Below are 18,519 nucleotides of genomic sequence, written 5' to 3'. Positions count from 1 at the left end.
ACAGTTTTTCCTGCTTTCAATAAATAAAAGTTTCTTATAAAATATAGCTGTACATAATCTGTGCCTTGTTGTACATTACCTTAGGGTAAACTAAGAACTCTTAGTGTGTGAGACCTTCATCACCTGTCTGCCTCACTTTATTAACATAACAGTCACCATTTACTGAAAACTTCTGTGCCAGATATTTCTCTAAATGTTCATATGTTCTATTTCCCTAAATTGACACATCTTCTAGAGGTAGGTATTATCTTCACTTAAAAATGAGGAAACAGCAATGCAGAGAATCTTCTAAATGGTAGAAGTTCACATATGACAGTGAGTCAATTAAAATATTTTGGGCAAGAGAACAAAAGACAGACAAATCATGAAACTCAGGAAAATGTCCTGCTCAAACTTTGCAATTCCCCAGCTATTTTCAACTCTTCAACTTTGTTTCATCATTCCCTCCTTCCCCTGCTTCCACATCTAAAGAAACTAAAAGTGTCTGACATTGTCCTCCTAACAAAGACACAAGGTCTACATGGGAAGGTACCACAGGGGATTATTTTTAAATCTGTTTGTGTTTTATAGAAATTCCCCCAGGTCTACAATGTCTACAAAACTCTTTGCCCTATGGGATTCTTACAGACAGCTGCACTGGATCATCTATGGAGGACAAAGAATAGCTAGTGTCCAAACATAATCTAACTGGAAAGACATGTCAAATGTTTAAATATGAAATTGTGTACCAGATAGAGTTGTCTGTTGTTATTTAACTTTGGTATTTGGGGGCTACTGTGGGATGAAAGGTAGGTTAAAAAAAATAGGCCTATCATTCAGTTTCTACATTACCTAGGATTTTCTTTTTCCACTTAAAAACTCACATTAGCTGTTCCAGCTAGTAACTCCTTTCAATCAAATGTTCTAGGTCATACAAGGGTCTTTCATCCTTCAGACACTGTACCACTGTAACCTCTTGACTCCTGGGTCCCCCTATACAACCATGCCTTTCCAGGAAGGCTTGAAAAAAAATTATCTACCCAGAATTTTTGAGACTTATCATCAATGTTTTGTTACCATGTACAGTAATATTAAAGAAAAGGTGAACGTTTCCAATTACAGACCACTCTCCTATTTCTATAAATTTCCTTGAAAGTTTTTATACATACTTTATATACCCTTAAATTTCTATCCTTTAAGTTAGAAAATTACTGAAAATGTCCTAACTATTTAATTTGATATAATATTGTTTTATTGTTGAAATACTGGTTTTCAAGTACTTTCTCATGGGGGACATTTTGCTTGCTGCTCCCTCTGCCCGTAACACACTGTGAAGATGACTGGCTCCTTCCAATCTTCTAGGCCATAGATTAAGTGTAGCTGGCTCCTTCCTAACCTGTACAGTTTCTTCTCATCAGTGCCCCTTTTATTGTCTTCATAGCACACATCGCACTCTGTGATGATCTTTTCATTCACTCAGTTTCTATAATCTGTGCATTCACCTCCACTCCTTCATTATGTATTAAAATGGAGCATCCACAAAGGCACAGACCTTTCCTGTGATTTTTATCAAAGACACAGCAAATGAATACTGAGCCTTTATAGGTCATCTCTTGTTTTCCAAACAATGTCATGAAATGGTAGAAGTGAAATTTGAAGTGTCTATTCCTGAGTCAGATCTAGGTTCAAATTCTGGCTCTGCTACTCAGTAGCTGTGTAAACTCCAAGAAGCTATTTAACTCCTCTGGCCCTTACAGCCCCATCTGTAAAGTGGTGGTATTATTACCTACTCCATACTATTTGAGAACATCAAATGAAAAAATATGAATGAGAGAAAACAAAATCTCTCATACATTGCTGATTGTAATATAAATTCATTAATGGCTCTGGAAGATAAATTTGGCCATTATCTTCTCAAACTGAAAGCATGCATACTGTTCAACCCAGCAATTCTACTTTAAAGTACAGTCCTACAGATACAAAATATAATAGGAAGCAGGACATCTATATAAAAATGTTCCTATCAACACTGTTCATAACTGCTCAAAACAAGTAACAATCCAAACATACATAACTGCAGAATAAACTGTAGCATTTTATACAATGGAAGATAAATAGAAATAAAACTGAATTATAAATACACAATTGTAACAGGAACCAAAAGATGACACATTAAAGTATACTGTATGATTCCATTTATACGGAGTTTTAAAGCAGCAAAACTAGACTAATAGTAAAAAAATCAAGACCAACTCCCAAACAAATAGTCACCATTAAGTCAGGACAACAGGTACTTTCAGTGGGGGAGGGAGGGTTTGAAATGGATGCACTGAGAGTGTCTGGGGTACCAGCAACATTCTAGTTGTGATCTGGGGGATGACTGCACAGGTCATCATTTATGCTTTAGGTCTTTTTCTCTGCTATATTCCAAAACTAAAACAAAAGACTTAAAAGATTCAGCATGAACATGTTTCAGGGTTGACATTAACAAGTAATTACTCAATACATTTGAGCTATTATTATAAATAACTAATTAGCAATCTAATTACTAATTACTGTAACTGTCCATGTTGTACATTTATAACCAAATGTTAAACAAATACATGAAAGTAAATAGTACAAAACAGCATTAATCTAGACTCTACCATACAGATTCTTATAAACTGTTATTAGGAATTACATTACCTCTGGAAGGGTAAAATTAAAAACAATGACCTTTACATACAAATAGGGTCATCATTCTGGTAAAAGACTTAGCGCCTACACTACTAGCAAGTTAGTAGAATACAGTGCAAATAACATGGCTTTGATCATTAAGAATCACACTGCTAGAAATGTTTTTGTGACTCACCTGCCACTAAACATGTGCTTCGTAAATTAGCTTCCTCTCTTCACTATTTCCTTTAGTGGGAAAGGAAAGCACTTTACATCAGTTAGGGTTAATGTCAGATAGCATGGACTGAGAAGAGAAGCAAACATCTGGGCCCAGCTTTATTTAAGCAAATTAAATCACTGCTAATGACAGGCAGAGGAGAGAGTATCTTTTTCAGGGCTATTAATAAGTAAGAATTATTCGTTGTTAACAAGGATCTTATTATGGATTTAAATAAACTCCATATTACTTTTAAAGAAATGTTAAAGCTCACCAAAAAATGCAATTTAAATCCTTAAATTTCTGAATAAGGTATTACTAAAGATACTTTAAAGATAAAAATCTCTCAATTTAATATCATCTGTTTACTAATAAGGTAAACTAAAGTATTAAATTAAATCTTGAAGCACAGTAAAATTAGTAACTAAAAATGGATGCATACATATGCACATTTAGATGCCAAAGTAGCCGAGTTTCTGTTAACAATTTTTTCATCAAGTAGTAGCCAATTATATCATCCCAAAGCTACCAACATTTCCTATCCGTGCTGTCGGTGATTGGTGTATTCAGTGTAATGCTCCCCATACAGACTACTCTCTCAAAACAAAGTATTGTTTTACAGGAATCCAATCTGCTCTGGTTAACAATGGTCTATTAATATCCAGGGGCATTAATGCAAAGCTCAAAACTCAAGTGCCACAGATAAAAGTGGATGGTGTGACCATGTGACTTTACAATGAACCAAGTCAGAAATGCTGACCACAGTCAAAGAATTCAGTCCTTTACCTAGCCCATCATGTTCTTTACTAGCCATTCAAGAATGAGTTACAACACTGTGTATTAAAAATAGCATAATGTATACATCATTTCAAATCCAACATAACCTAACTCCAACAGTATGAATGCAAATCAAATTACAAAAAAACTTATACCACATCAATTAATAACTCTGTGATCTGTATTTCAAGTTGGTTTTTTTTTTAATGTTTGAGAAAGAGGGAGCACGGATACATGCCTGGGGGAGGGGCAAAGGGCGTGGAAGAGAGAGAATACCAAGGAGGCTCCATGATGTCAGTGCAGAGCCCACTGTGGGGCTCAATCTCACAAACCGTGAGATCATGACCTGAGTGGGGAAATCAAGACTTGGACACTTAACAGACTAAGCTACCCAGGCCCTCCAAAATGTTTTATTTTTTAAATAAGAAGAATTAAAAGTTGTAAGGACATAAATACATGACCAGTAGCATCATAAGCGGGTAAAATATTATAAAAGCAATATACATTGAGAACCATGTGATAGCAAAAACTACAGTAGGAGCATGGCATGCACTTGTTATTTCATATATCTTTCACATGAATGTATGGTATTTCTCATTATGAATTATCATCTTTCTCATTTCCTATCAAAGGAAACCAAGGATCAAAGGTGGTAGGTCCTTTATCTCAAGGTCATGCAAATATTAAGCAGAAAGGCCAAGATTTAAATCCCTGACAGCTCATGCATGGTAAAGAACTAAGGCAGATGGGAAAAAAAAAAAGCAAAGACCAGGAAGGAAACATCCTTTATAGATACAGAGGCACTGGGTGAGATCTCTAAGTTTGATGTCTTTTTTTAATGGAGAGCATTCCACAACTATGTGTAACTTAAATGGACAGAAGCCTTAGTAGCTAGAAATAAGAGAAATGACAGCCAAGAGAGGAATTGGAAATTAAGTGGCAATCTCCAGAAAAGAAAAATTGAATGATATGAAGGGTAATCCCCAAATATTGAATATTGGCTAACCACTAAATTACTGAGGGGAGACCGTCCCACCCCAAGGAGGCAGGCTAAAAAAGCAGCAGCTGAAACCCTACTGCATAGGGATGAGACAGACACCAGTTTGCAGTCTGAACTCAGGCAAGTTAAATACTTATTGGAGCAAAAAAACAATAATCCTTAAAGAAGATAAAAAAAAAAAAAAACCCGTCACCACCCAAAGGTGCTACAATGTATTATCTGCATGTCCAATATTCACCTCCAAATTAATAAAAAGGAACTATAACTCATATTTAGGAAAAAAACAATCACTAGAAATTAAGCCCAAGGAAGCCCAGATGTTGCATTTAGTTGATAAAGACTTCAAAACAGCTATGATAAGTATGTTAAAATAAAGGTGAATATGATATCAGTGAGTAATAGAAAGGGAATATCACCAGAGAAACAGAAGCTATATTTTCAAAATTAGAAATTCTAGAGCTGAAAATCACAAAAAATCAAATGAAAAATTCACTAGATGGACTCAAAAGCAGAATGGAAATGGCAGCCAGAAGCAGTGAAAAGCATTAACTTAGAAAGAGAAGAAACTAACAAAACCAAAAAGGATAGGTACACAAAGAAAACAGCCCTACACACAAATGCTGAAACCCATAAGTAAAGAGAAAATAAATGGTCAATGGCCTTATCAGAAACAATGGTGGCCACAAGATAACAGAAGTACATTCTCAAAGAGTTGAAAGGACAAAACCCTGTCAACCAAGAAGTGTACATCCAGCAAAAGTATTCTTCAAAAATTAAGTGAAATAAAAACATTTTCACATTAAAAACATTGTTACCAATTGACCTCCTTTACAAGAAGTACTTGATGGAGGAAAACAGTATCAGATAGCAACAGAAACCTACAAGAAGAAATAAAAATGATGGGAATATAGGAGCATAAAATAGCATACATCCAACTTTCTTTTCTATTCTCTTTTTTAAATGTTTACCTTTTTTGAGAGATAGACATAGAGAGTACGAGTGGGGAAGAAGCAGAGAGGGAAAGAAAGAATCCCAAGCAGGCTCCAGGCTCAGCTCAGAGCCTGACACAGAGCTCAGTCTAAGGACCTGACCCGATATCAAGAGTTGGCCATTTAATAGAATGAACCACCCAGGTGCCCCTCTTTTCTTCTCTCTCTCTTTTTTTTTTAAACATACGGTTGTTGAAAGCAAAAATTACAATGCTGTACTGGGGTTTCTAATTTATGACAACCAGAGTACCAAGGAAAGGCTTCTGTGTTAAGGTTCCTAGATTTTACCTAAAGAAATTTGATATTCTCTCTAAATAGCGCAACAACTAAAATAATAAGGCGAAGAAATATATCACTGGAAAGTCAAAAGAAGAATTAAAATGGAATACCAAAAGATTTCTGATTAGCACAAAAGATAATAAGACAATTAGGAGAATAAGAAACAAATAAGAAAACAGAAAACAAATATCAAAAATACCAAACCGATTACAACCAAATCATAATAGATGTAAATGGACTAAATAAGTCTGTGAGGAGAAAATGCAAGTTAGGGTATATTTATCACAGGGTATATGTCTGAGAGCATTACCCAAACATGCACTTAAACAGAAGACTGCTGTGGATAAGAGAAAACTTCTATTACTTATTTACTAATGATTATTTAATGCTAGGTGGGAAGAATCAACTATAAAATTGTAGTTTTTAAAATGCACATAAAAATTCAAGAACATTGTTAAGCTTTCCTTATTTTCCAAATCTCCTATTTTTTCTTTTCGTAATGAAACAATAACAAACATTTTTTAAAAAGTACAAAAGGAAATGCTGGAATAAATTTTTACATTATTAGTTGAAAAAAAAAAGGATTAGTCCTAAGCTTCTTAAAATCTGATACTTCAGGATGACTTGAAACTGAAATTTCCAAAAATGTACATCTCCTGGACTCCCTAAGATTTAAAATACTGTTGTAAAAATAAACAAAGTAAAATAAAACAAAATAAAATAAAATAAAATAAAAATAATCTGTGCCAGCACTGTGCTAGATGGAGATGCTACAATGACCAAAACTCAAGTGGTGTTTGTTGCATCTATTCCAAAGGGCTATTCTAGAATGCTAGTGACTGAAAACCTTGTTTCTGCTTTTTACGGTTTACTTATCTTCCGTCTCTATGACATGCTGTCTCTAGATTCACCTCTGCCAGTATTCATCTTCCCTTCCAACTTACTTTGGTTCTGGAAACCAGAGCACTGTATCTGTGATCACTGTGAATAAAGCATAAACACAGTCTCCAAGTGTAGGTGTAGTGAATTGAATCCCTTTTATGTGAAAACCTTTACTTTCTTGTTGCTTTGTTTAATTAAGAGATCAGCGCTATATATATTTTTTTCTTTCTTTTTTTTTTTTTTTTGCTCAGCAAATGTTCCAAATAACTGGAACTAACTTACAGTTAAGTAATTTTTCCAAGCCTACAAATTTACAGGTTTGGATATTATTATTTCTAGAAATTTACAGATAAGCCAATGCTGGAAGTAATTTATCATAAAACTTAATTTCTAAAATAGAAGACTGAGTGTTTATATCTGAAACCATTAGGTTCTATAAAAGAGAAGTAATATAAAGGCCCAACTACTCCACATGAACTCTTTGGGATTCTTTCTAACTTATCAGTTAGTACTTAAAATACCTCTGGGTTCCCTACAGGATTTTATTTAAAAATTTTTTAATGTTTATTTACTTTGGGTGGGGGGGCGAGTGTGGGGGAGGGGCAGAGAGAGAGAGAGGGAGTCACAGAATCAGAAACAGGCTCCAGGCCTTAGGACGGAGCCCGACGTGGGGCTGGAACCAATGAACTGTGAGCTCATGACTGATCCAAAGTCAGAAGCTTTACCAACTGAGCCACCCAGATGCGCCTCTCTACAGGATTTAATAGGCCACTTAAAAAGCAACATATGGGGCGCCTGGGTGGCTCAGTTGGTTAAGTGGCCAACTTCAGCTCAGGTCATGATCTCCCGGTTCGTGAGTTCGAGCCCCACATCAGGCTCTGTGCTGGCAGCTCAGGGCCTGGAGCCTGTTTCTGATTCTGTGTCTCCTTCTCTCTCTGCCCCTCTCCTGCTCACACTCTATCTCTCTGGCTTTCAAAAATAAATAAACATTTAAAAATTTTTTAAAGAAGACACATTTATTAAAAAAAAAACACATACATGTTTGTCCTAATACGTCACAGGTAAGCTTTCATTAATGTGTCCAGGTATAAAAACATCCATCTATCACTTACTGGCTAAAAGACTTGGGCAAGTTCCTATTAGCCTCTGAGTTTGTCTATGGATAAACTACCTGGTTTGGAAGTTAATTGTGCTCAGACTACAGAAAGCTCCTGAAACGTGACAGATACCCAATAACTGGTAACTTAATGGATTCAGTATACGTTATTGAAGGGTTAAAGCCAGATCTTGACAGTAGTACCCTTATCTATATAAAGGTATTTCAAAGTTGAGTATCAACCCACCAAAAAAATAACAATGTACTACTGTTATAGGCATAATCAAAACCTAAGACTCTCAATATTCTCTAGGACACTGGTTTTCGAACATGGCTCTCTAGGAAACACCAGGAAAGCTTTTTTTTTTTTTTTAATGTTTTATTTAGTTTTTTGATACAGAGAGAGACAGAGCATGAGAGGGGGAGGGGCAGAGAGAGAAGGAGACACAGAACCAGAAGCAGGCTCCAGGCTCTGAGCGGTCTGTACAGAGCCTGACGTGGGGCTCGAACCCACAAATGTGAGATCTGACCTGAGCCGAAGTCGGAGGCTTAACCGACTGAGCCACCCAGGCGCCCCCAGGAAAGCTTTTTAAAAACTTTGGAAGAAAGGAGTGTGTCATTTTTCTCTAGTCCAGAAGAAAAGGACAGGGAGACAAAGACCCAATTTAACCAAGATTCTGCCTCACCAAGTAGCAGTTGTGTTGACTTTAGACAAAACCAGAACCTTCCAAAATGAGACTGCTACTCCAAGATCTTCTTAAAACTTACCTCCTCCAAAGATAGATTTAAAGACCAAACACAGATATGTAAGTTAAGGGAGCTTTGGAAACTTTTAACACTTTATACAATATTAAAAAATTCTTTATAGCCTTTCTAATTAAAGATCCAGATTTCCAGTCTCAGATAGAAATGGGTACTTTATGTTGATTCAACAAACATCTCATGGAGGGCCCAATATGTCTAAACAACTTTATATGAGGAAGGATCCCATGCAAAATTACAAGAAAATATGACTAGTAATTTGAAACTAGGCTATTTAATGTGGAAGAAAGGAAAGAAAAAAAGAAAGGAGAAAGGAAGAAAAAATTCCCTTTAAATATCACTTCCCTTGACAACACAGTCTAATCGATCTCTTGGAAAGATGGAAATATTCCAGCTCTCCAGCTGTCTACTTTAGTAGCCATTAGCTACATGTGGGTATTTGAGCACTCAAAATGTGGGTCTAGTAACTGAAAAGCTGAATTTTAAACTTAAATTTAGACTTAGTTTCACAGCCACATAGGTCTACTGTTTATAGGAGCAGAAAGCACAGCCCTACAACATTTAAAAATTAAAAAGCTCTAAGTCAGTAGAGCATAGGATTCCTGATCTCAGGGTTATAAATTTGAGCTCCATTTAGGTATATAGATTACTTAACAATAAAATCTTTAAAAAAGAAAAAAGAAAAAAGAAAACTTTCCTGTATTTAATGTTAAAATATTTTATTTTAATGTTTATTTTTGAGAGAGACAGAGTGTGAGTAGGGGAGGGGCAGAGGGAGAGGGAGACACAGAATCCAAAGCAGGCACCAGGCTCTGAGCTGTCAGCACAGAGCCCATAGGGCATACTACAGTCAAACCTATATACAAGATACTAGAGACACATAATGATAAGTAGCCACCACCACAGTCTGCTTCTCACGGAGTCTGAGTCAACTCAAGCCAATTCAAATAACCACATCAATAAATATACTAAGTAAAATAAAGGCTCTCAAGGAAAAAGTAGTTTGTCCCAGCTAGAGAATAAAAGCTTCCTCTCTGAGGAAACAGGATTTACGTGAAATCTTAAAACTGAAAAGTTAATAGTGTGTGTATGGGGGAAAAGGGAGGAAGAGATCATGGACAGTATTACGTACAAAGGCCCTATGAAGGAAGTACTGTACCACTGAGTAACTGAAACACTGAGGAATAGGTAAGCCAGATCTGGACAAGATGGGGTTAGTTTTAGGCCAACAGTTAATGTTTCATTTTTGTTTTAAAAATATTCTAGGAACAACAGTGATAGGCATGCACAGTGAATACAGGGAAGCCAGGCAGAAGGCTACAGAGGGACGTGTAACAGTTTGGTTTAGGATGGGAGCAGTGAGGATGAAAAGTGTATTTAGGAAATAAAGGTGAAAGAAAGCACTTAGTGATAAATCGGATGAGGGAGGAGAAGACAAAGTATCAAGGATGACTCAGTCATACATTTCTCACCTGGGTAACACAATCAATAGTGGTACCATCCATGGAGACATAGGGCATTCTGGAAGAAGCCTGGGCTGTTTTGCTTTTGGAATGGGAGGGAGACAATCCTAAATGTGTGAGTACAAAGCGTCTTTGATATAAGAAGCAAAAATATCCAAAAGTCACTGGATGTCCTGAACTCTACTAAGTGATGTGAGTAGGACACAAAATTTTGGGATTCATTAGCCTACAGGTGATACAACATAGGGACATTAAAAGGAAGACAGAGGAAGAAAAAAAGGCAGAAACAACCTAGAAGAAGCCCAATTTGGAGATGAAGGAGATAGCATAAGGCCCTGAGCTGAAAGAGCCAGAAAGGGAGAAAAGTTAAAAGGCAAAGTGGTGTTATAGAGGCCAAAGAAGTGTAAAGAATACCTCAAGAGAAAATCAAATTCTGCTGGACAGCTGATTGCTGATGGGGTGGGGGTGAGGCAAGGAAGTTTTCTGGACCTGGTAATAGAATGGAGGTCACTGGTAACTTTAACAAGAACTAGTTAAATAAAATAATAGGATAGAAGCCATAGTACAACAGGTGGTCAGGGGCCTCATAGGTCCTTTAAATCTCCACTGGAAAAATCAATCCTACCCTAAAAAGTCACCTACTGTCCAAAAAGCTCCAAAATGACTTACATAGTTAACTCTGTTGGAAGCCACCCTGTAACTCTGCTAGAAGCCACACTGTTGAAGGAACTAATTGATACCAAAGCAAAGAACCATCTCAGATATTTCTATGACTCTCAACCTAGATGAATATCTAATTAGTGAATGTTCAGAAACAGCACAGTGAAAATTTCAGAGCCCAAGGGCACTACAAATCACCTGTCATAATTAGCATCTGTAGAGAGACAACATTCCACTAAGCTGTTCTCACTTTTCAGATTTTCCCATCTTCTAATTAGAAACCCCCAAGTTCTCTATCAGTACCCAGTTTTTCCAAACAGCTTTTAAAAAACACCGATACAGATTCTAGTAAAAAATCAAATAAAGTAGTCAGAAGCAGATGACAGCTTTCATATTTTAAATAAGAAAACACTGATATGTTTTTAATTTCCATATTTTAAGTTGTTTTCTTTGTCCATCCCTTACTCCTTCACCTTTTGGAATCAACTCACTAGTTGCCCATTCCTTTGTACTCTGCTGTTCTCTAGATGAACAACTACTGATTTTCCTGGCTTTGCCTAAAATTTGAAGTATAAAGCACATTTTTTAAGCTACAAATTAAAACTCATTTTTTAAATAACTGTTATTTCACAAAGTAGTGGCTACCATTTTATTAGTGCCTGTCCCATTGTAGTACTAATCTGCAGAATGAAACCAACTCTTACATCAACCTCCCAAACCTGCTCTTCCCACAGTCTTCCCTATCTCCTTAAGTGTGAACTCCATTCTAACGAGGGAAGAAACCCTAGCATTAATCTCTCCATACACCCGTCATCCAAACCATCAGCAAATCCCAACAATTCCTTTAAACATACCCAACACCTTAACACTTCTCATCACATCAAACACTATTACTGTTGCTTTGCTCCAACAATGCTCTGACCTCCTCTCATATCTCTCCCTCTTTTTCCTCCAGGATTGCTGGCCTCCTTGTTTCTCGATCATGCCCAACACACTTCCATCTCAGGGACATGGTGTTGGTCATTCATCTGCCTAGATTGCTCTTCTCCTCCAAGCATCTGCAGGGGGTGATCCCTCATCTGGTGTCGGTTCACGCCTCAGGGAAGGTTTCTCTGATCATCCTTATACAGCATCACCCCAGCCATCACCATCTATCCATCTTTAATTTTCTTCACAGTAGTAACATCTGACCCATTTGCTTACTGTCTCCTAACACTAGAATGAGAGCTCCATGACATGTCTATGTTCATGGCTGTATCTCCAACATTTAAAACAGTAATGTTGCTGCTGGTTGCTCAGTAAGAATTTGTTGAATAACTAATTCCACATTCATTTCACTTCAGCATGGAACTAAGAGGATTAGTACTGTAGACTTTCCAAACACATACATGAAACACAGAGTTAAAAATTATTTAAATGGCACCTGGGTAGCTCAGTTGGTTAAGTGTCCAATTCTTGATTTCGGCTCAGGTTATAATCTCACAGTTCATGAGTTCAAGCCCTGTGTTGGGGTCTGCCCTGACAGATTCTTAGGATTCTCATGCTTGGGTTTCTCGTTCTCTCTCCCTCTCTCTCTCTGCCCCTCCCCAACTTGTGCTCACACTCTCTCAAGTTAAATAAACTTTAAAAATTATTTAAAACAAACACACTCAACACAAAAGAACCAAGAGGGATGCCTGCGTAGCTCAGTCACTTAAGTGTCTGACTTCGGCTCAGGTCATGATCTCATGTTAGTGGGTTCAAGCCCTGCATTGGGACCTGTGCTGACAGCTCAGAGCCTGCTTCAGATTCTTTCCTCTCTCTCTCTCTGCCCCTCCCATTTGTGTTCTCTCTCTCAGAAAATAAAATAAACATTAAAACAAACAAAAAAGAATGCTACACTAGTCCAGTGTCATGGGGTTGGGAAGATGTCACTTATGATAGCAATGTACAGTTCTGCCATACTTTAAATCCCAAAGTTTATCTTTCCGTCTACCCAGGCAGTCAGGCGGTATATGCCTGGGGGACTGTGTAGATCGTATTATGGATAAACCAGGTTTCACTTCAGGTGGCTTGGGTTGAAGCACGGTGGAGCCCCTGGCAAAAGTGTAAAATCTTTTGAGTTTGACCTTGCCACGTGCAAATACTTCTTATCAGGGTCCCACCTTTATTCAGTCCTGGAACTCCCCTTCCTCCCCCTTCCCAGGATGTGACCCATTCTTGTTTCCTCAGGAACCTTCAAAGGTGCAAGCTATGTACTTAAGTGATTAGTGTGTGGAATTTCTTGTCCAAGAATCAATGCTCAGAGAAACAGCTACTGAAGTTCGTGGAGATAACATACTGTATAATGTTTTATGTAAAGTCCTTGTGAAGAAGGAAGAACTACCTACCCTGATACATACATTCAATGAACAAATGTTTATTAAGTACCTATTCTCTGTACGGAGATAAATGAGATGCAGCCTCAGATCCTATGAAAACGACAGTCATATTCACCAATAATTACATCTTCATAAGCATTCCTCATCTCTCTCCGTTATAGAATCATTCCACTTTACGGAAGTCAGGGCAGAAGGATGGTGTAGGTAATCCCCAACATGTCCTCCTCAACATCCCTGCCATCTCACAGCAGGTCTGGGGAACAGGGAGGAAGAAGAGATAATAAGACAGAGGAGCTGCTTACTATTTCCCTGCATTAGAGTCAGAAAACCCTGGGAGTGATTTCCAGTTGTATCGCTTTCTATGAGTAGCAGTAAGTAATTTCTTCAGCTTCTGTGAACCCATTTTATCATGAGTAACATATGTGTAAGAACTGTTTCTGAGGCAATGTATGAAAAATGAATAAGCTCAGGGAGACATAAAAGACACTAATGTAGTTCCTCCTCTTATTAGGGAAAAAAGGCTGTAATGGAGAGGCCGTGTGCAAAGCCTTGACATACCACCAGCAAAAGGCTCTCAAGCTTTGACTATGGACTACTATGCAAAGGTAATTCTACCTTTACAACTGTTTTCATAATGCTTTAAATCCAGTAGAAGCTATCATAGATTGTCTACCGCTCAACTTTTCTACATTTGATGATCATGCTTTCTTCCATTTACATGTGACATTGTCCATCAAATGCTTATTTGTTTGCCCTTCACTTTTAAATTTCCTCTTGTAGGAGCAAGAATCACTACTTTGGATTCACTTTTTTGAAAAACATTAAAAAAAAAAAAATCAATTCCTGCCATCAACCCTGAAGAGTTTCTGGAATCTTTTCTAACTCTGCTCTCAGCATCCCTGACTGCTATCTGGCTATTTCTCACCAGCTTAGCAGTTCCTCTCACTTAGCTTTGCTTTTGTCTCAACCTCTAACAGACTTTTACACATTCTCTATGCCCAACCCCAGACCCTATTTCTTTTTTTTTTTTATGATTATTTATTTTTGAGAGAGAGATTGCATGCGTGCGCCTGCATGGGAGAAGGGCAGAAGAGGGAGGCAGAGGATCCCAAACAGGCTCCATGCAGACAGCAGAGAGTTGGATGTGGGGCTCGAACCCACATATGATGAAATCACGACCCAAGCCAAAGTTGGACACCTTACGGACTGGGCCACCCAGGTGCCCCACCCCCGACTCTGATATCCTCCCAAAGTCATTTCAAGTCATAACTTTAACACACACGCACGCCCCCATTCTATGTATCAACATACACATATATACATGCATGTATATATTCTACACACACACACACACACACACACACACACACACACACACTTTATGTAGATATAACATGTATTCTGCCTCCCTCCCTCAAAATGACTCATGGACTAATTATCTTACCAGCTACTCATCAAACACAATTCTTTGTTTCCCCTCTTACATCTAGTCCTTCCCCTGACTTGAGCATCTCAGCAACAGGAGCAGTTGCTCATGTGTAAAACATGGGAATCCGCTTCTCTTTCACTCCCACAACCAATGCACCTGCATGCGACTCATTCTGCCACCAACTCTTATTATCTGTAACTCCTCAGGAGCTTGGGTCTCCCAGCTTCCACTGTTGCCCCTGCCAATCCATTCTTCACCAAGCAGCATGGGACTACTCAAGAAAAATCCTTCAATAACTTGCCACTATATCTATAATAAAATCTTCTGTCGGCCTCTTGTTAGTTCTTTGGACACACCATTCTCTCCTCTCACTATATTCACATATAGTGTTCCCTACGCCTGCCCTATCATTAACTTACCCTCTAAGTCTTAGTTTCGATGTCATATTTCTTGAGAAGACCCTTCGCAACTCCAATAAAATTAGTTTCCATTATATCCTTACTAGAACCCTACACCTTTCTCACATAGCACTGAAAATAAAGTCTGTAGAACTATGTTACTTGTAAAACTATTTGTTTAAGGTATATCTAGGCACACACAGTATTTGTTTTGCTAATCAGTGCATCATCCCACAGTACCAACAGCCATGTGGCCAACACCTAACAAACTCCTGTCTCTAATAAATATTTCATAAATAGAAAGACTCATGGGTCCTGGCTCCACAATGGATGTATAACACAGCAAGATACAGCATGAATGTTTATTCAGCTTCATTTGGATTTTTAGGGAAAAAAATGTCAAAGTCACAGAGGTGGGCAAAGAAAGGAATTAAAGTAGAAGAACAGACAATACAGTTCTTTCTCCTAATAAGGTTTTAGAGTTCTTGTCTTTTACTTCTTTTGTTCTTCTATAGAACATAGCACAGAGTTAGATGCAGTTAAGGTAGATACTTAAGCACTTAGTGACCAAAGCAGACTGACCAAAGCAGGACACTGATCAAAGTGCTAGAATTAGATGTTACAGAATTCTATATGTTATGATTCACTGAGGGCTAGAAGTGTTAGAAGAGATTTTATGGAGGTAAAAGTAAATCTAGACTGGGTGATGAACAACTTTCTAGTCAAACTATGCTATAACGCCTTTCCAGCCCTCCTTCAATAGTGGCATGTCACTATATCCAGGTCTGTACTCCTTAACATGTTTCTTCAGCCCATTTGCTAGGTTCTAAACAAAAGTATATTCCATATGAGGTTCTACACTTAGTTAACCTAATATATCTTTTTCACTGACCATAAAGGACCCAAGGGGCAGAAGGTAAAAACAAACAAAAACTATAAAGAACTCATTATACTACCTGTTGCACAAATGAACTATCAACATAACATCTCATATACATTCATCTAATAAAGTAGAAATTAAAAGAATCTTAGAGTTTATGTACTTTCTGAAGGACCAACATATATCAAATAACTATACTCCGGTTTCTCTTCAGATCATATCAATCTTTCGCCTTTTATAAAATAATAACTATACTAGCCATTATTTTCCAGGCACTGAACATGGGCCTTGATGTCCATCTCTTTCTAATCTTCAAAATAACCCTGCAAGCAGGAGAAGAGGTTGAAAGGGTTGAGTGGTTTCTTCAACTACACAGCTAACAATACAGGTGTTCTTTTTAAGACACTATGAACCGATCAAACGCACCCAAACACAAATCCTCAAGTTTTGGAGAACTAGAAGTGCTTTGCTATTCAGAGAATTTAAAATAACAAAAATTTCCCTAGGATGCCTGCAAGTTCAAGGTCTATAACATCCTTCAATTTAAATACCCTTTTTAAAACTTACGGGTAAATACAGACTGCTTTACTACTAACCTACTCAGCTTTGGTGCTATCTGAAATACAGCTTTATGATTTTTTTTTTAATAATAAAAACACTGTAATAAAAGGGAAATGGCCAGCAACACATCTACTTTACATGGATGTATAGTTTGGAAAGGATAAAAATAATATATCCGAAAGACAGTACAGGAGTAAAAATATGTGGAGTAAAAATACATGTTTTAAAAATCGTTCTTCTTCTGATATGACAAAATACCATAATGGAGTAACAGGAGTAGTATTATCCAAAGCTAAATGATGTCAGGCTTTTAAAGAATCAGTGAGCTGTAAGGATTGGGACCTCTGTAATTATTTCAAACTGTATGAATGTTACATTATCAAACACTAGGACAAGTATAATCTTGTATGAAATGACTGTATGAGACCAAATCATCACATCTAAAAGAAATTACATACTTTCTGTATTTCAACTTTTCCACATTTGCATTCACAATATCTCATCAATGTAATCATTATACACTTGTTAACGTGGAAATCAAGTAGTTCCAACTCATAAAAGTTAAATATTAATCAAATCTCAAAGTATGGAGGTTATCTCAAAATAATAAGAAATAAAAATCACATGTGGCCATAAAAAAACAGAATTGCAGACAAACATCAATAGACTTTACAGGGATAGTTTTCTGTTCACTAAGTATAACTAGTTATGCAAAACCCCAGAAGGTCTTTCTGGACTCCTCCATAGAAAAAAACCAATCCTCTTGGGTTTTTTTCTCAGTTTCTTTCTCTCCCATCCCCCTATTTTGGACTGTGCCTTCCCTGGTCCCCCCTTCCCAATATTTGTATACATTTTTTATATTTTTATATATTTCCTCTCCAAAAATTTACATAATAAATAGATTTAGGCCCTTATCAGGAACAGCATATCTCAAGATTTGTATGATCCTTTGCATAGTCAAGGTATCAGGTTTGAGCCTTAATAATTCATGGACTATAAACACACCCGGTTAAGATTTTCCCTTCAAACACGAGCGTTCCCACTCTCGAGACCCCTAAAGGGTGTACATAAGTCATACAATACAACCTTTATAAAGGGCGCAGGTGGTAGGTGCGCTCCGCTCTCTCCCCAGAGACATCTCACCTAACCCTCCCCTCACACTCCCCTTTAGGAGCCCACAGGCACAACTGCCATTCAGAGAGCTGGCGATCGGTAAAGCGTGGGTGAGAAAAGCAAACACGAGACACGCAAGTGGAACGGTGAGGGCTGTTAAATGCAGCCTCCCTTCCATTACCCAACTAGCCTGACCCGCTGCAAACTTCTATGAGATTAAGTTACATTCCTCTGCAATTCCACCCCTGACAGCTGACTGCAGAGATGCCGAAGAGTCGTGCACGTCCATTCCCGCCACCTCACCCGTGGCCAGCCGGCGGCCCCATCCCGAGATCAGGGAGGACCAGTGGTTGGTGGAAGAGGGAGGGCTGGTGAGAGGGCTGCAGGGAGAGGGGCCCGGAGAGCTCACCTTTTCAAGCTCATCGTGGAGCTCAGCCAAGCTGGGTCGAAGCAGCTTCTCGCCCAGCTGCGCCGCGGTATGCCGGTAGTGATCGATCCTGGGTACGGCGTCCATGGTGTTGTGGCCGAAGGTGCGCAGGTAGTAAGTGTTGGTGTGGGTGTCATAGTAGTAGTGCTGGTGGTGTCCGCTGCCGCCGCCGCCGCCGCCCGAGTGCAAGCTGCTGCCCTCGCTGAGCACCGTGTCCCCGCCGTTCTGGAAGCTCACGTTGGGCCCGTCGCCTCCGACCCCCGCCGCATCCGACAGGCTCTCGTCGGCAGAGGAGGAGGCAGCCGGGTCCACGAAGTTTACGCGGAAGCGGCCCTTGGCTTCCTCGCTGCCTTTGCCTGGCCCGCTTTCGCCGCTAGCTTTCCCGTCCGCGGGGGTCTCCTTGCCCCCAGCCCCGGCACCAGCTGCCGCGGCCGCCGCAGCCCGCCCGGCGTTCTCCGAAACCAGGTCCACTTGGAAGCGGCTCTGACTCGGGGTGGGCCCCAGGGGTCTGCCCAGTCCATCTCCGGCCGCCGCGGCGCCCTCCCCGCGGACCCCGCCGCCGCCCCGGCTCGCGGCCGCAGCATCCTCGGAC

General features: G+C 38.9%; 1 protein-coding gene across 1 annotated transcript in view; it reads right to left on the bottom strand.

The window, feature by feature from the left end:
- Window positions 1-18,519, bottom strand: part of SLC12A2 (solute carrier family 12 member 2) — a 98,219-nt gene that overhangs the window by 77,378 nt on the left and 2,322 nt on the right. The window contains exon 4 of the mRNA XM_029941158.1: window positions 17,910-18,512. Within this exon, the coding sequence (XP_029797018.1) occupies window positions 17,910-18,512 (603 nt within the window). The remainder of the gene's footprint in view (window positions 1-17,909; window positions 18,513-18,519) is intronic.

The sequence above is a fragment of the Suricata suricatta genome, chromosome 6, assembly GCF_006229205.1.
Source record: "Suricata suricatta isolate VVHF042 chromosome 6, meerkat_22Aug2017_6uvM2_HiC, whole genome shotgun sequence".
Classification (NCBI taxonomy): Eukaryota; Metazoa; Chordata; class Mammalia; order Carnivora; family Herpestidae; genus Suricata; species Suricata suricatta.
This window is presented reverse-complemented; position numbering and strand designations above follow the sequence as displayed.